At 46.3% G+C, this 17,747-nt stretch overlaps 1 protein-coding gene across 2 annotated transcripts in view; it reads left to right on the forward strand.

The window, feature by feature from the left end:
* The window catches only part of adamts17 (ADAM metallopeptidase with thrombospondin type 1 motif, 17), a 91,369-nt gene extending 78,616 nt beyond the window's left edge, over positions 1-12,753 (forward strand). For both annotated transcript variants that reach the window (XM_053879560.1, XM_053879568.1), the window contains 5 exons: positions 3,912-4,047; positions 4,724-4,928; positions 6,738-6,890; positions 10,037-10,214; positions 10,349-12,753. In XM_053879560.1, coding sequence (XP_053735535.1) covers positions 3,912-4,047; positions 4,724-4,928; positions 6,738-6,890; positions 10,037-10,214; positions 10,349-10,500 — 824 coding nt within the window. In that variant the 3' untranslated portion in view covers positions 10,501-12,753. The remainder of the gene's footprint in view (positions 1-3,911; positions 4,048-4,723; positions 4,929-6,737; positions 6,891-10,036; positions 10,215-10,348) is intronic.
* Positions 12,754-17,747: the final 4,994 nt, after the last annotated feature.

A 17,747-nucleotide genomic window follows, 5' to 3' on the forward strand; every position in this document is an offset into this window, starting at 1 on the left:
TATCATGGTGCTGAACGGTACAAATGTGAATGCATTTGAAGACAAGGTTTTTTGTCGTGTTTACACGCAGTGTTGCAATATATTTTTGACTCAAATTTATTATTTATTTATTTTTTTTATCTCTTCTATTGTAAGGTATGGCATTCTAAGCCAGCAGGACCATACATTTTTACTGTTGAAATGTTTTTGTAGAACAGAACAACAGACTGTTTGTCCAAAACAATAAACTCTTTCGCAGTTTGTTCCGGTTAGCTTTTGTTCGTTAGCCACTTAGTAGCGCTTGAATTTGGTGCTGTGACTTGAGCCCAGGAATCTTGTTTACCGTGACTCCACTGAGTGGACACGTCCGGATTCAGACGTCATTTTGCTTGAGGGCGAAGTATTGCGAAATGACCGCCGTCAGACATGGCTCACTGTCTGTTGCTGCCCATTTCCCAGAGGAATTTTGTCAGTTTGACGTTGTGATGTAATGACATTTCTCCTCATGTATGAATGTAAACAGAATGTTTATTTTAAAAAATGAATCAAAAAAATATGTTTGTGATTTGATCATGACATCATAAATCGGCCGGCCGATAACCACAGCGAGTCATGATGAGTTTGTTCTTGCACCAGGAAGTAGAACAGACATAGTCCTTGTCAAGCGACCTCCTCGCCAAATATCATTTTTGCTGATTCAAATGACAGGCAAGGATGAGGAAATATATCTTTGAGGAGAGGACCAAGGCAGACACTGTTGTTGTGAAGTATCTGGCGCGTGCACTGTTGCATTTCTGTCTTGTTGGCATGCGCGGACTCATAGGTGTCGCATCAGTTCCGGCCGCAGCGTTACACGTGTCTACTATGGCGCCGGCAGCACAGTCAGATTCAGTTGGAGACGGCGCCGTGTAAACAAACCCTCAGGTTTGCTCTAGTCTTCTGTTATTGGTCGCCTTTGTAACCCATTTGTAATGGTGTGCAGAAGAAGATTCAGGTCTTTGTTCCTGCAGTGGAGATAAATGTTCTGAAGAAGTGCTGGAGTCATGCTTGCTGTATAGGAAGTCTGATCTTTCTGCTACATTTTTCTCCGTTCTCAAATGTTCCGAATCATGTACCGAAATAGTTGGTTGACAAGGTGTTTTTTTTCCCCTAAACTTGCTAAGTGTGCGGAGAAACTTCGAAGTCCAAGCATGGCTATCTTTATTAAAGGATGAATGTTAGTCCTCCTGGAAACTGACAGGAAGGTTTTCACAGGGCAGATGCGAGGTGGGTGGCTATGCATGCATGCACACAGGAACACACGCACACACACACTCACTCACCTAACCTAATTACCAGAGCAGACGCCCCACCACTGGGTTCCTGAGGAGCCCCTCTTTCATCTTCCTCCTGCTTTTCCAATGTTGCTGTCCGACACTCAAAATATTTCTGACTCCACGAGCATGAGATAAGAACCTTGAAGTGCAGCTCGGGCGCTTTCATCATTGGGACGGGGTCAGGTGCTCCTGGATTAGCAGAGGGCCCAGCAGCTGGAGGTGAACCCACCGCTGCTAAGCTTATCTCTCTCTCTCTCTAACCTTGCATTACAGGCGCTGCCATCACTGCTGCCACTGTGCATCGGCCCTTCTTTTCTCACATCTGAACCTATGTACTGTACGCGTAGATAGATAGATGGATATGTTCACTGGTCGGTGCATGAGGTGCCTTTGCTTTTATGACCCTCCTGATAATATGGTGCAGCTCAAAGTAGGTCTGAGTGGCAAAAGCTCTCGTCTCACCAAATCTCTACCTAAGACAAGCGTTAAAACAAACCTGGCCCGGGGGCCATATGTGGCCCGTTGCTTGTGTTTTTGCGGCCCTCAGGAGGTCAGACTTAAAACGATACAACTGAGAAGTTTTTTTTAAATCCTGTTTTAGCCAGTACTAGTTCAACAGTACACACAACACATTCATGACTACATTTTTGATTCTTCTTTTCATTTGTCATTATAGAATTTTCCTCATAATTTGTTGAAAGAAAATTCAAAATATTGTTTGAAATGAATTGCCCTTTAATCTTCCATGTTTGGTCCATAGTTTTATCATGATTTATTTTCATTTAAGATGCATGCAAAATGATTTTTTTTATAGGTTTCATGGCATATTTACACTTCTTAATATTATTAATATGTGGTAATGGTTTACTTTGTCCTTGTTACTTTTTTCCTTCATATTTCGTAGTCATCGCCACCTTTCTTTTGGCATGATGGACCCTCACAACAGTCACAGTTTCTAATGTGGCACATTAGGAAATTTAACTGCCCACCTATGCTTTAAAACTACCGTAAATCCCAGACTATAGATCCCACCGGAATATTAGAACATCCGCTAAACTTAAGATGGAAAACCGACCTTGTTCCTACATGAGCTGCAGTGGTCCATAAGCCACAGGTGCAGTGGTGCTGTCTTCACCGTAGAAAGGCTTAAAAATGAATGAGGATCACTTCTAAACTAGTTTGGAAAACGGGCTCCAGCATGGAGACTGACTCATGAAACAAACTGGCCACTGTTCTGAACTGGAATCATCAACTCCTCACATCTTTTATTGACATTAAAGCGCTAAAAATGTGTCCCAAGTTCCAACACCACAGCTGGTCTCAGCTGCTGCTTCTCGTCTCCGCTCCTCCAGGAGATCGGCTCTGTGGGCGGAGCTGCGGACACACGGTTGAAAACAGCGCATTTTGAGCGCTTTAAGGTCAACAAAACGCATTTGATGTGAGGAGGCTCAATATTTTGGCAGCATGAGGCTATTTAGCCTGGAAAAATCGATGAACATCGATGAACAAGCCGTAGGGTTCAGACCAGCAGAATAAAGCTTATAGTCCGGAAATTACCGTGTTTTATTTTATTGTTGACTCCATGGGAAGCAGGTTGAAGTCGTGGAAAACCATGAGATCAATTGGACCATAAGAGGCCAAACACTGAACCCAAAGCCTGCAGGCCGGTCCACAGGCGTCAAGAAAACAGCAAACATTTATTTGTGTATTGGAATCTGCACGCTGGCCTCACAGAGCAGGGACTTTTCCTTCTTATTTGTGCCTTTGTTGTTTGGAAACCACAACATTGTTGGCAGTTTCGTCCTGTGACTATAAGTGGAACAACTGCTCGTTTCCATATCAAATGAAAGTGTGGTCTTCTTAATGTGGTCCACCATTAGTGAACCACTCTGTGGGCTGCGCCCTCAAAAGAGGGTGTCATGGCTTCCTCTCCAGGCGCGATACAACACTGACACACCGTTCTGCCTTTTCTACATACAAATGAAGCTGCGCAAATTTCAGAACAACTCCAGCGCTTTCACTGAATTTAACTTGATCAGTACAAACATGTACCACACGATTTTGATGTGAAGCCACTCTAGAAACAAGAGGTCAAAAGTAGGTTCACTTTTCATGGGTGTTGATTCTCCATCGGACCTGGGTCACATGAGACCCCTGACAAACTGGTCATCGGCCTCACAATTCACTACTCTTTCACTTGAAATACAACTTCAAGTTCCAGTTCTGGGTCACTATTGTTCCGTCAAATAAATAGAAGGGGGGAGATAAATGTATTCATATGTTTAGTGTAAAGTTTTTCTTTGTTTTATAATTACATGAAATGTATATCATGTGAAAAAAAAATCAATAAACAATCTAATTTCAATTTTTATTTTATTTTTTATTTATTTATTTTATAGATGTCCTCATTTACATTATTATTTGGTTTTGTTTCCTGTTTCCTTCTTCCATTCTTAGAAGGATATACATGTTTATTTTTATTCTTTGTCCTCATCCCTACTTTCTGCTGTCTTGACGGCCTCTGGTGACCCGGGATATATTGTGGCCCTCAGGGGAAATAAGTTGCTCTGCTCCACCTTCTCACCCAGCGCGGCTTCTCTCTGCCTGTTTGTGCAGGAGAGATGAGAACCGTGGTGTCCTGCATGAGGATCGCCAACAAGAGCATGGAGTCGGTCAACAGCAGCTTCTGCCATCCAGAGAACCGGCCGCAGCCACAAGTGCGACGCTGCAACTCTCAGCCCTGCCAGTACAGGTATGGTGCGCACTTCACTTCACTTGTGAAACGGAGACCTTTCAGTGGTAGACTTGAGCCAGTCATGCGTAAAAAGTCAAGTGTAAAGCGACATGGCCAATTTTATTGTTTTACTACGGCGGCACAAACACAGTCAAAGAGCTTTTTACCAATCGTGAAACCATAAAAAGAATTACAAAATCAAACCTACCTTGGACTCTTCGGGATCCCTGGTGGTGACCCCTGGTGTAGATCCAGTTTTGGATCTGTGCTCTTCATGGTACAACACTGACCCTTGCTAAACTGACTGCAGTAAAAACACACACAGCCAGAGGGCAATATGTGTCACATGCTCTGAGACAGAAGGAGAGATGGATTATCAACAGCTAAAACTGCACACAGCTGTATTGGTGTGAGCAGGTGCATCAGCACCCCCTACTGGACTCATTCAGTTTTGCTCACACTAGTGGAGGTCATGCACACCCAGGCAGGGTCTTTCCTCCCTGCGTCTTGTGGAGTCGTGTCGTCCGCGTCATCTCCAGAATCTGCTTCTCATGTACCGAGGTGGTGGGTGTCTGAACACACGCGCGGCGTCGCTGGTTCGGCTTGGTCTGGTTCTTCCTGTGTCCCGCTTGTGGAGGCGTGTTGTGAAGTGTTTGGATTTCAGGATGACCTCGTTCATGAATCTGATCACTAGGTGGGTGACGGGTGAGTGGGGGTCCTGCTCAGTCTCCTGTGGTAAAGGGCTCCAGCAGAGGGAGGTGGTCTGCGTGTACCAGCTCCAGAACGGCTCCCTCATTCACACCAGAGGCGCCTACTGCCAGGGACACAGGCCTCCTGCCATGCAGGACTGCGAGGGCCGGCTCTGTCTCACCATGTGGGAGGCGTCAGAGTGGTCCAAGGTACGTACACACACACACACCCCCTTGTATGTCCATCCCTGTGGGGACCTCTCATTGCCATAACCCCTTTCCCCAGCCTCGCACCCTGAACCTAACAATCCAACACACATGGCTCACCTGAACCAGGAGTCTCATCCTCAAATTGTGGCTTGACCTTGTGGGGTCCAGACAGATGTCCCCACATGGGTCCTGTCATGTCCTCACAAGGACAGTGTTTTGTCAAGAATTGGTCCCCACAAAGCAGGATAAACAAGCCCTCACTTACGCAGCTTTGTCACACCATCTTTGTGGGGACCTGTCATTGCCATAACCCTTTCCCCAGACTCGCACCCTGAACCTAACCATCCAACACACATGGCTCACCTGAACCAGGACTCTGAACCAAACTGAAACCCAGTTAATGTGACTAGTTATTCTGAAATTTTAATCCTCAAATTGAGACTTGAAGGAAAAAAGGTCCCCACAAAGCAAAATGTCGCCAAAAGTAGGTGTGTTTCCAAGTATTGGTCCCCCACATTGATAGCTATTCAAGCCCCCCCACACACAAGTTTCTTAATGTTCCTGAGTTCTTGCAGCTCAGAAGTCGTCTTCATGTTTCAAGGTAATATATAGGTATATATAATATATACGTATACAGAAGGGATGGGCGATAACTTATCGATATGCTGCCAAACACAATCTCCACGACGAAAATGCAGCATCTCACGATAAATCTGATAAACATGTGACTCACTCGCTGCATTGTAGCTGCACACGTGAACATGACGAGACCGTGATGCCGCGCTCCCCAGCTCTGTTGTGTTTGACAGCCGACACCAGCGTGACAGTTGTGGAGAGTGTGGTGGACTTTACTTCACCATCATAGTTTTAAACTTGGTTTTAATCCAGGGAACCTTTGATCATGACACTGGTCGACTCTGAGTCTCTGGATCCCTGTTTATTTGATGAGATGGAGTGGTCCTCATAGGTTCTCTGACGCGCTCCTCTGCCTTGGTTCACATCAACACATGCAGGTCTCCCGCTGCCAAGGTGAAAATAGTTGGATATTGGCGGCGGCGTCCTCTTCCACGTCCCCATTAGGGTTCACTGATCGCGGACACACTCTCACAGGCAGCGCTAATGCTACGAGCCGCCATCAGTTAGGGACCGTCAACAAATTCTAAAGCCTCAAAGTATCAGTGAAATCTTCAATAAGGCCATGGAAAACAAGCATTTTAGGAGAGAGAATTGTGAAAAGGTTTTTCATCACACCAGACAAAGGACTGACAGTTTGTATCATGATTTGGAGAATAGAATATGACTAAATGATCATTTCTTCACATGATTTCTAATGTTTCTTCAGTAGCATCTAGGAAATGTGTCCAGACTGCTCCATAGTTCAAGTCAACTGTTCAGAGACATGAGATACAGCAGACAGACGGCTCCATTTAACCCCTAAATAAAGCTGGCAGAGCAGCCTGTCAGACACCAGCGGCTTCTACCAGAGACGTGAAACACTGAATTTCTCATCTCTGCACTTAGTTCACTGTTATATTGAAACATCAACATATAATGATGCTGGAGACAAACTCCACTCATAAGTTTCATCATAAAACAGTTTCAAGAGAGACTGTCGTGAGTGCAACACATGGAAGAGAATGGAAATGTATGTATACAACATGTATACAACATTTATTGCGATAACTTTTTTTGCCCATCCCAAGGAAACAGTGATGTGTCAGAACAAGTACCATCAGACTAGGCATGAAAACTGTTGTGTCCTGTTGACGTCCGTCACATTTGAGCTTTGACCGCTCTTGTTCCCCTCAGTGCTCATCAGACTGTGGTGAAGGTGTTCGCAGACGCTCCGTGTCCTGCACCAACCCTCAGGGCCTGTGCGACCCACTGTCCCAGCCCAGTCAGGAGGAGCCCTGCGAGGATCACTCCAAATGTTACGAGTGGAAGACCGGCGACTGGTCGAAGGTGAGAACTGGAGCTGGACAAGACCTATGCTAACAAGAGCAGAGCAAAATACAAAACCATCTGAGAAAGTCAGTGGAGAAAGGGCCATTCCATGAGTAGAGAAGGAACCAACACTGACTCTTAGTACTCATGCACCCTTCACCATGATTGTTTAGCCACCAACTCCATGAGGCTTCACGAAACACTGTCCTCATTTACAATATCCACTAGATGGCACCAGCTGCTCTAAAGTCTTTCAGCCATTTCAATGCAACCCACTCATGTTTAAACAGAGAGCGCCACCTACTGACCTCTGGCACTGTTTCATGAAGCCTCACCAAGGATGGACAAAAATGAAAGTGAAACTCACAAAATAAAAGCAAACTAGCGTGTAACTTGACAGGAACCTTTTGGCTTCATGTCAGGCCCATGATAAACCTCACAATACAGTAACACTCAACTTTCTATTCTCTGTTTATGGACTTACTTGCATTAATAATGTGTTTAAAATGAATATAAGCAACCGATTGTCCTACAGATTCGCTCATCTGCGTTCTATTGTTTTCATGGAAGAGTTAGGGGCTGGTGTTGGTGGAGTTGGGGCTTGGTGTGTGAGTGTTTCTGGTCACTGTGCAGTGGCCCTGCACCAGAGAAGGAGCTAAAAATATAATGGAACTGAACGATTGGCTCCCGCTGTGCTAAAGAGTGCTCTCATGATTCAGTTCCAGGGACTAAAATAGTCCGTACGCTGCTAAAAGCGGACAATGAGATAACATTTCAGAGGGCCCTTCACAAAGTGGGGGAATCTGCGGGCCATCTGCTTGGGGGGCCCCCCTCAGTCATGTGCTGCCAGTCTCACAGCTGCGGAACGAAAGCCACAGAAACATTTCTAACCCACTCTTGCCGAGCCAAAGCAAGAATAAGTGAGACCTGCTAAGAATAGTTTCAAATGAAAGTCAAGCTAAAGGCCCAAAACAAAGTGTGCGCGCAGGTGAGCGGAATCCTCCATGTGAACATCATAGGAGCTGCTTGGCAGGAACTGCAACTCCCAGAAGCAGAAGCCAGGAGGTCGGTGGAAGGCAGATGGCTGTGTAGAAACACAAAGTCCTGGGATTTGAGCAGCGTCCAGAACCAGTGACCTCTGAGGAAAATCTGCTCCTGACCAATAGACAGATGGTCTCTGGGCCGCAGAGCTACTTAGCTTCCCGACGACATCTCATGTGATGTGTAGAGGAACTCATCAATGGAACGCCGAGCTGCCAAAGTGGTGCCGCGGGGAAGAGATCACGGCGCCACAGTGAGTCACGTGATTCTCTTTTAAGAGGGAAGCCTAAAACCTTTCACCACTTGTGTAAAAACTTCATGCCCAGGGTCCAATCCTGGTCCTCCAGAGCCTTTAGTCCATGAAGATTTGACCGTTTTCCGTCAACGGTGAATGTGGGAAGGGAAACAGAAAGTGTGTTTTGTGTGGTGAAGTGGAGCGAATAAGCAGGAGCAGCTTTTAGCTAACCATTAACTTCCCGCAATTTCGAGGGCGACAGATATTCCATTCTGTTGAGGCCATTTCCTGCGAATACACGTTCTGTTTATGACGCTCTCCGGCCTGAAACTTTCACTGTGTTTAACATACTATTCCTGGCTGCCTTTACGTACCGAGTTGTACCTGTCCGTTTCAAACCATGTTACCATTGCTGAACGTTTATAACAACAACAAACTCCCAATGAAAACTTGCCCCTCCTTGTGTCAGAGCCACTGCCTCTACACCATCCATCATCCAGCTGTCTCATCTTTCGTCTCCCTACAGATCACTATATGTTAGCAAACATCATAGTCCATGAAGACTCCCTATTCTCATTTGTCAATCTGTCCATAACAACAGCAAACAAGAGCAGGCTGAGAGCTGATCCCTGAGTCCTACTCTCACCTTGAATCCCTCCATCACTTCTATAGCACTGACCTCATACACGTTCTGCACTACCCTCACATACTTCTCTGGAGCCTCCTGACTTGCTCATACAATACCTCACTTCCTCACCAGGAGCTCTGTCAGAGGTGTCATGATGGCTCAGGAGAACTGACCCAAGTGTTAAGCTTGTAGCTGGCTTACAGAGGACTACGCCGAGGTTAAATTGAACAAAGTTTAATACACAAGTAAGTAACGGGACAGACAGGAAACAAGGAACTAAAGATGTCGCCACCAAAACGCAGAGCAAGGGGGAAGAAAAGAGGCGAATTACAATCAAGCCTAAATAATGGGGACAACCAAAAGACACTCAGATAAATTCACGAGGCCTGGAAAACGGAAAACGCTCGGTAGTGGAACACTCAAACACACACGCAAGGAATAAAAGCCAATAAGAGAAAACAAAACGTGAAGAAACCAAGATTGCGATAGAACAAAGATCTTTACCGGTGGACGCGGAGCAACCATCTGGCAACGCAGACTGGAACCCAGCTGCGCTGCAGTGAAGTAGCACAGAACAAAGGTAACGGAAACAACACACAAGAAAAAAAAGAAATAATAAAAGTAAAAGCACACGAAAAACCGAATCTTTCTCCAGAGCCACTGTGCAACTCCTCCATCTATCAAGAGAACACAATGGTTCTGTGGTGGTGTTCCTCAGCATGGAACCAAACTGCTGCTCACTTCTCCTCTCAGCCTGGACTTGACAACTCCTTCCCACACCTTCATGATGTGACTCATTCCCTTTGTTCTTAAACGACAGCGCCACAATCCTTCCTCCACGCATCATTCAACAGTCTGGTCAGAAAGTTCCCTACTCTCTCTTCCTTCCAACGCTTCCTGTCTGGGCCAACAACCTTCCCACTCTTCATTCTACAGCAGAACTATGAAGTGCCCTCAGTGTCCTCCAGCTCACCTGTTATCCCCCACCTCTCATTCTCTCCATTCTTCCCTTGCCTGAAATACTCCTTCCATCTTTCTCTCACACTCCCCCTTTGACAGTACGTTACAGTTCCTGTCATGGACCACGGGCCTTTGCTGCCTTTAAGATTCACCCTTCGACACATGTAAATGGCACTCTCTGCTCCATATTTCAGTGAAACCAACATCTTGGTTAAACAGAGAGCGCCACCACTATTTGGTGAGCCCTGGTTGCAGTGCTATAAAAAGTCCAACGTTTGGCTTGTTGTTGTTGTCCCCCAGTGTTCCACGTCCTGTGGGAAGGGCCTGCAGTCCCGAGTGGTCCAGTGCATGCACAAAGTGACTGGTCGTCATGGTAACGACTGCCCGGCGGCCCCCAGGCCCCCGACATACAGGCCCTGTCACCAGGGGACCTGCAATGAGAAGGTCAACGTGAACACCATCACCTCCCCCCGGCTAGGTGAGACACGAAACATGCATCTCTCATGCGTCTTCTCTCTGATCTTCTAGTCGGACTAGGAACCGAGGCATATATATTTGGATGATCGGGTGTGACTCATACATGTCACCAAGTCGCTGCTCCTCTGTCCGCAGCTGCTCTAACCTACAAGTGCACGGGGGACCAGTGGACCATCTACTGCCACGTCATCCGGGAGAAGAACCTGTGCCAGGACATGAGGTGGTACCAGCGCTGCTGCGAAACCTGCAGAGACTTTTATGCCAAAAAGATTTTGCACAAGAGCTAATGACCAAACGCACCTTCCTCCTCCACTTAGTTCCTCTGCTCTGCATTAATATTTTATAATTCTTTTTAAGGATTTCTGTTGTATGGAATTGTTCAACCTGCTCAGCTTCTAAGACTTGAACAACATCTCTTGCTGTACACCAAAAAAAAAAGCAGATCAGGTGGAATATTGCACAGAATCTTCCAAAACAAGTGCTTGAAGTTCACGAGCAGGTGACGGGCGTGGCGGCCAGGAGCCTCTTATGTAATATGCACACCTGTTACTCTCCTTTGTCGTACTGTATTATAGCAGTGTTAATAAATTAAATAGGTTTATGTAATTACTGATACCAAGATGAGGAGCCATGGTATGATTGGAGACCCATGAATCCACTGTTCTGTGAAGAACCCTGGATAGCTCATGTAGCAAAGATAACAGGGGTGAAACATGCTGAGCGTGGACACAGCACGACGTCATCTGAGAAGCCTGGACTGAAGTTGGCCTCTTAAAAACTTGAGAAAAAGGGATGGGACATCAAGAGAATAGTCAGTTTTGGTGCTTTGTTGGTGTCTCTCTCACCTCTTTTGTTTTACTCCTCCAATAGAAACATTGCTACATTTTGTTGCAGCAACATATACAGCAACATACCAAATGTACATGTCAATTTTTCCCAGTTGCATGCAATGTTTTCCACCGTGAATGAAGCAAATGGTACCTTTCTTTGTATTCAGTAGTGATGGGTAGATGAGGCTTCATGAAACAGTGTCGCAGGGTGGATGAAACAGTGTCCTCCATTTCAGAGGCCACTAGACGGCGATCTTGGTTTAGAAATGATGTGAGGTTTCATTGAATGAGTTGTTCAGGTCCAAACATTTTACAGCAGACAGCACCATCTGGTGGCCTCTGAAAATGAGGACACTGTTTCATGAAGCCTCATCAGCAAGCTTCATGGAACAGTGTCCTCATTTTCAGAGGTCAGTAGGTGGCGCACTTGGGTTAAAGATGATGTGTGGTTTCAGTGAAACGGTTGTTGTAATCCAAACATTTTAGAGCCGAATGCGGCATCTAGTGGGGCACTGTTTCATGAAACCCTATCACTCGTATGTGCCCATATCCAAAGACGGTTTTGAGATTATTCTTGTTTTCGGAAACCAGAAAAAGTCATTTGCATGAGAAAACAAAATGAACTGAATAGTTTTTGAGTGAGGTACAGTGCACTTCCTCTAGAATTAACCCCCCTAAAAACCTTTTTTGTTTTGGGAATAGATCGTTCCGTACTTCTTGCCATTATGTGGAGAAGCAACTTGTGTTAGATGGATTCACCCTCTCAAGATAAGTGCACCTCAGCAGTGTGTGTCTGGCTGTGTCCACGCTCAGCTTACAATTCGGGTTGGAGAAATAAAAACTGCAGGTTTTATGTGTCTGTTTAAATATGGTTCACTAGTTGAGTTTTCTCTCCGCAGTTGTAGTGAACGTGTGTGAGGTTTCGGGGCGGCCATGTTTTTCCTTGTACCTTTTTTAATGTCGTAGATTAGACGTTGTCGGCTTCGGGACTGGAACATCCTCTTCCTCCACACACACACACACCTGGTGAGTTGCAGGTACACGGTGGGCTGCACCAATGAGATGCCTTCGCCAGGATCACATGATTTGTTTCAATGAAATTGTTTTCTTTACTCCACTCAATGACGGTTGTGTGCGTGTGTGTTTGGCTGTACTTGTGAGGACATTTTATGCCGGTCCCCACAAGGTTTAAGGATGGAAAGTTCAAAACAACCGGGTCCTGGTTGAGGTGAGCCAAGTGTTTTGGATGGTTAGGTTCAGGGGGAGAGGCTGGGGAAAGGGTTATAGCAATGAAATGTCCTCTTAAAGACGGCGACACAAGTGTGTGCGAGTGTGTGTGGGCGCGTGTGAAGAGTTGAACGGTGCTATTCTCCAGGGTGCTTCACGACTTTCCGTCAAAACTTCACGATGTAGGATATTTAAAACACTCTGATGTGGATCCACTTTTCCATGATTCTGGTACTGTACTTTGTTTGAGTTGCACATTGTCGTGTTTCAGTAAATGAACAACCTTGAGGTTTATTTTTCATGGTGCTGATGTGTGTATACCGGGACTGTTGTCCCCCCCCCCCACCCTCTCTTCTGTGTCCAAACCTCCACGACAGCTCAGAGACCAAGTGGAATGATTGCATCAGACTCTATTCAGATTGGACGTCTACTGTATCTTGATTCTATTGTGTTTTGTTACGTAATAAATCATGTGATTTTACATGAGGCCTGTTTCCTTCCTCTTCATGTCACGCAAATGACATTTTGGGTCCTTCATCTTCGCATGGTCTTCTTCAGTCACCTAGGACACAGGTGCCAGACTGAGTCCCAGAAGGGCCGCGTGGGTGCAGGTTTTCGGTCCAACCAATCAGGTGTCGTGGAGGCTGTCATCACTTTGTCAGTCTTTGTCTCAGCTGACACCTGATTGGTTAACTTTGCTGTGCTTGCAGGGTTGGGACATAAGCCTGTGCCCAGGCGGACAGGCAGGGATTCTTCACCATCGGGCCGTGGTTGGACCTCGAGCGCCCCCTAGAGGGCCGCTCAAAGTTTTTTCATTTTACACCTGAGGGCCGTGAGACAGTTTTAATACATGAGCCACGTATGGAGACAGTAGCGTGTCACTGAATTGACTTGACAGCTGCAAATCTGTGGTAGTTACCAACTATGGAGAAAGAAAAAGTGATAAAGAAAGTGATGTCATCACCCCAACAGTTAAAAACTGTTCATGAAAGCACCTGTTGAAGCGTTTTTTTTTTTACAATTAATTGGAAGATTTTATGTCGATATTTTCATTTACATGTCACTTATATCTTCTTTGGAGTTTAAATAAAATATATAATTTGTATTTTATGATATTTAGACATGGTTTATCATATTTATTTCATTCAGAATTTTACTCAATTTTTCCAATTTTCCCAACAGTTAGTGATGAGTTTGTTTACTTCCGCTGTGTAGCTGATGATGGTGCAGCCGCACTTCACCCAGTCCCATCATAGTCCAGCTACTGGATACATGCTAGCTTAGTACAGCTACTGGCTACATGCTACCTTAGTCCAGCTACTGGCTTCATGCTAGCTTAGTCCAGCTACTGGCTACATGCTAGCTTAGTCCAGCTACTGGCTACATGCTACCTTAGTCCAGCTACTGGCTTCATGCTAGCTTAGTCCAGCTACTGGCTACATGCTAGCTTAGTCCAGCTACTGGCTTCATGCTAGCTTAGTCCAGCTACTGGCTACATGCTAGCTTAGTCCAGCTACTGGCTACATGCTAGCTTAGTCCAGCTACTGGATACATGCTAGCTTAGTCCAGCTACTGGCTACATGCTAGCTTAGTCCAGCTACTGGATACATGCTAGCTTAGTCCAGCTACTGGCTTCATGCTAGCTTAGTCCAGCTACTGGCTACATACTAGTTTAGTCCAGCTACTGGCTACATGCTAGCTTAGTCCAGCTACTGGCTACATGCTAGTTTAGTCCAGCTACTGGCTACATGCTAGCTTAGTCCAGCTACTGGCTACATACTAGTTTAGTCCAGCTACTGGCTACATGCTAGCTTAGTCCAGCTACTGGCTACATACTAGTTTAGTCCAGCTACTGGCTACATGCTAGCTTAGTCCAGCTACTGGCTACATGCTAGCTTAGTCCAGCTATTAACCCCATTATCCAGGTCCTGTAGTCCCACTAATAGAAACAAAAATTTCGCTCCAGTAGTCAGACTAAGTTGTTTTAAAAGTCCGGACCTAGTTGGACTAAAGCAAGTCTTTGTGTTTCCGAGCCTCATGTGAGCGTGCTACGTGCACACCTCTGTTATGCAGCCCATTATGAAATAAACACCCACCATCAGACAAGATACAACTCCCATCATTCATAGACGCTGTTTGCTCACCGTAAAAACCAAATTCCCTCTTCAAACTCGCATGAGTTTTGAGTGATGCCAACCCAGAGTGGAAACCTGACCCGTGACTGATCACAGTCCCTACATGAGCCCGTCAGTCATCGTCCTATTGCCTTCGTCGGGTCATCAAGGGCCATGGCAGGGAAAATGAAAGGCACCAACATCTGGAGCGAAATCGTCCCTCACTCTCCCGGACGTTGATGTGGATCCAGTTCAGTCAGGAAACATCCAATCTTTGCGTACTGTACGTTGAAGGAGTCACATCAAACACGCCGACATCAATGAAGGCTCTTTGATTCCACACAAACCCTGCGGTTGTTAAACCTGACCTGACACGTCCACATAAACATTCCGTCTCCATATATCATGAGCTGGATCAGTCAGAACTGCAGAGTACAACCTCAGCTTCATGTGGGGTTTGAGAAACACAGACAAAGGTCACGCAGATGAAAGAATTCCAGTGGATCAGAAGCAGCTGCTGGATATGAAAGAGGTTCATGTCACAGCTGAAGTCTGTGTTCAGTCGAGGGGTCACAGCCGAGTCTCGGAGGAAGTCTCGCTGCTGTTGAGGAGGAAAAGGACGAATTCCAAACGTGACGGTGTTGCTCAGGCAGCAGAGCGGGAAGAGACTTTCATCCTTACGAGGATCCATCAGCCTCTGCAGGCAGGGAGGTGCACCTGGCTCATCCCAGGTAAAGGTGTGAGGGGCGAGACTCTCCCTCACAGACCTGCTGGTGACTTGGTTTGTCACATGGGAATGATCCGTCCTCACGAATGAACAATGGAGGCTTCAACTGCTCTGGTTGAATCCATCCTCAGAGTCAAGAGGAACGGAGGAGATAGTGGCTGAAGGGCACCAGAAATGATCCGCCCAGTTTCCCCACTGTCCTCATGCCAAGCGTGTGTGTGTGCGTGTGTGTGTGTGTGTGTGTGTATGAGAGAGAGAGATAGCCAGAGCCAGAATAATGAATATTTTGTTTGTTTTCCTCTTGCAGAAAATTGCTGTGCAGTGTTCTCCTAAGGAGGCGCTTTAACAGCGGAGGGCAATTAATCATTCCACCCAAATGGTTCAGGAAGGAATCATTCAGATGGCCCAGATGGCACCTCACACTGTGTGTGTGTGTGTGTGTGTGAGGGAGAGAGAGAGAGAGAGAGGTGCAGTGCTTGGTGTGAGAGTAAATAAGCAGAGTGGCTGCAGCGGACTTGGCTGCCAGGGAGCTTCCTGCCTTCCTTCCATTCACGTGTCCCTCCATCCCCAGCGTGGCCCACGTGAGCCGCAGCTGCGCCTGGCTGCCTCGCCATCCTGTGCTGTTTGGGAATAATGCAATGAAGACAGAACTCGCTTCGTTGAGGGGATGAAACGGGTGTCCGAAATGTGCTGTCCTGCGGTGCCCAACATGCCGCCCCACCGTGCAGAGCACATCTATAAAAGTACAGGTGACCCTCAGACCTGGCAGATGTTCTCAATAGTTATGTCCGGTCTTTTAACTCGTGGCGCCAGGGTTACTCTTCCATCACCAGACCGAGCCTTCAGACAGCCACACTTCGTGTCCTGCAGCTTGGTCAGGTGACAATGACAATTTGACTAATGCGTTCTCTCAAGCTAGAAAAAAACACTACGTTACTGAAGTCATTATTTCTGTTTGAGAACCTACTGTCACCTGATATTTGGCAAAGGAAGATGATTCCTTATGGCTTGGTTTGGTACCGTAATGTCCGGATATAAGCTGCTCCTCTTTCCTCGCAGTCTGAACCCTGAGGCTTATACAGCGACGCAGCTCATATCTGGATTTTTCCAAGCTAAAGAACCTCATGCTGCCAAAATATTCAGCCTCCTCACATCAAACCCATGACATCACAGGCGTTTTATTGACCTTAAAGCGCTCAAAATACACTGTTTTCACCCGCGTGTCCGCAGCTCCGCCCACAGAGCCGACCTCCTGGAGGAGCGGAGACGAGAAGCAGCAGCTGAGCTGGTATCGCCTTAGTCTTGAATTATCCATTTTATTGGACTGAAAGAAATGTTACAGTCATTGATGGGTAAATGAGGCTTCATGAAACAGTGTCGCAGGGTGGATGAAACAGTGTCCTCCATTTCAGAGGCTACTAGACACCGATCTAGGTTTAGAAATGATGTGAGGTTTCATTGAATGAGCTGTTCAAGTCCAAACATTTTACAGCAGACAGCTCCATCTAGTGGCCTCTGGAAACCAGGACAGTGTTTCATGAAGCCTCATCTACCCATCACTAGATACAGTCTCTTTCCAAACAGAGGTCTGTCGTATTTAAAGCAAAACAAATCACCCGAAGCCTTCATCTAATACATTAACCTCTTCTCCCACAGCACGGATATCATTTTTAATAACAAACCAAAAACAGTTATACTGAAATTAGAATGACATTTAAAATAAATAATCGAATTAAACATGTTAATCGTGTGAATTTAACGGACAGGCAGTAAGCAGCGATAAGGACGTCACAACGAACACATAAATCAATAAAGCGACAGCAGCAAGTGACATTTACACTGTAGGTAGTTACTGGAGCTGGAGTGGGCGGAGTCTTGAATTCTTGCTGAGACTCACTTCCTCTTGCGTCATCAGTAGCTCTGAAATAGCTTCCCACCATCCGCACGGTCAGTCAGTAGTGAATGCGCTGCCATTCTTTACTGCCCTCTGCTGGACAGAAACGTCACTGCGGATATTACTCTATATAACAAACACATCTGTGAGGGCCGGCAGCAGGTTTTAGCCGAAGCCAGTCCGTGTCCTGACGCACCTTCGTGGTTCCCAGCATGCAACTCGCCTACATGGAAAACTCAGATTTCCCCGGTGAGAGTTTAACCAGGACATCCTTCTCCCTCTTTGGAGCAATTGCAGAGCTAATGTTTTCACTGAAGCTGCTGAGTCATGGCCGAGAGCTGTCAAGCCTCCCATCACAGGGGTGTGTGGCCAACGCAGCTCCGCTTGTATTTACTTGCGTAATTGTACCGGTGGGAGCGAAAACACTGGTCCTCTTAAAAGGCTGATGAGTTAAATCCATATTCTCCGCCCGGCACATCAGCACTTTGCCACGGCACAAGCTCTCAAAGCAGCTTCTGAGGACTCACGCCGGTGACCTTGCTGAGGAAGTGTGGTTCTCGCTGAGTCACTCCAACTTGGAAGTTACGGAGATAGTCCTGCAACCTTCAGCTTTCAAGCCCGGTCCGGACTGATCCTGCTCCGGTCTGTGCTCTGCCTTCACTTCCTCCGTATTTCTGTTCAAACTGCTCAAAGGTTTGTAACTTTGAAGTTGCTTAACCAGCCACCTGACGTTGTCAAACCA

Source organism: Synchiropus splendidus, chromosome 1, assembly GCF_027744825.2.
Source record: "Synchiropus splendidus isolate RoL2022-P1 chromosome 1, RoL_Sspl_1.0, whole genome shotgun sequence".
Classification (NCBI taxonomy): domain Eukaryota; kingdom Metazoa; phylum Chordata; class Actinopteri; order Syngnathiformes; family Callionymidae; genus Synchiropus; species Synchiropus splendidus.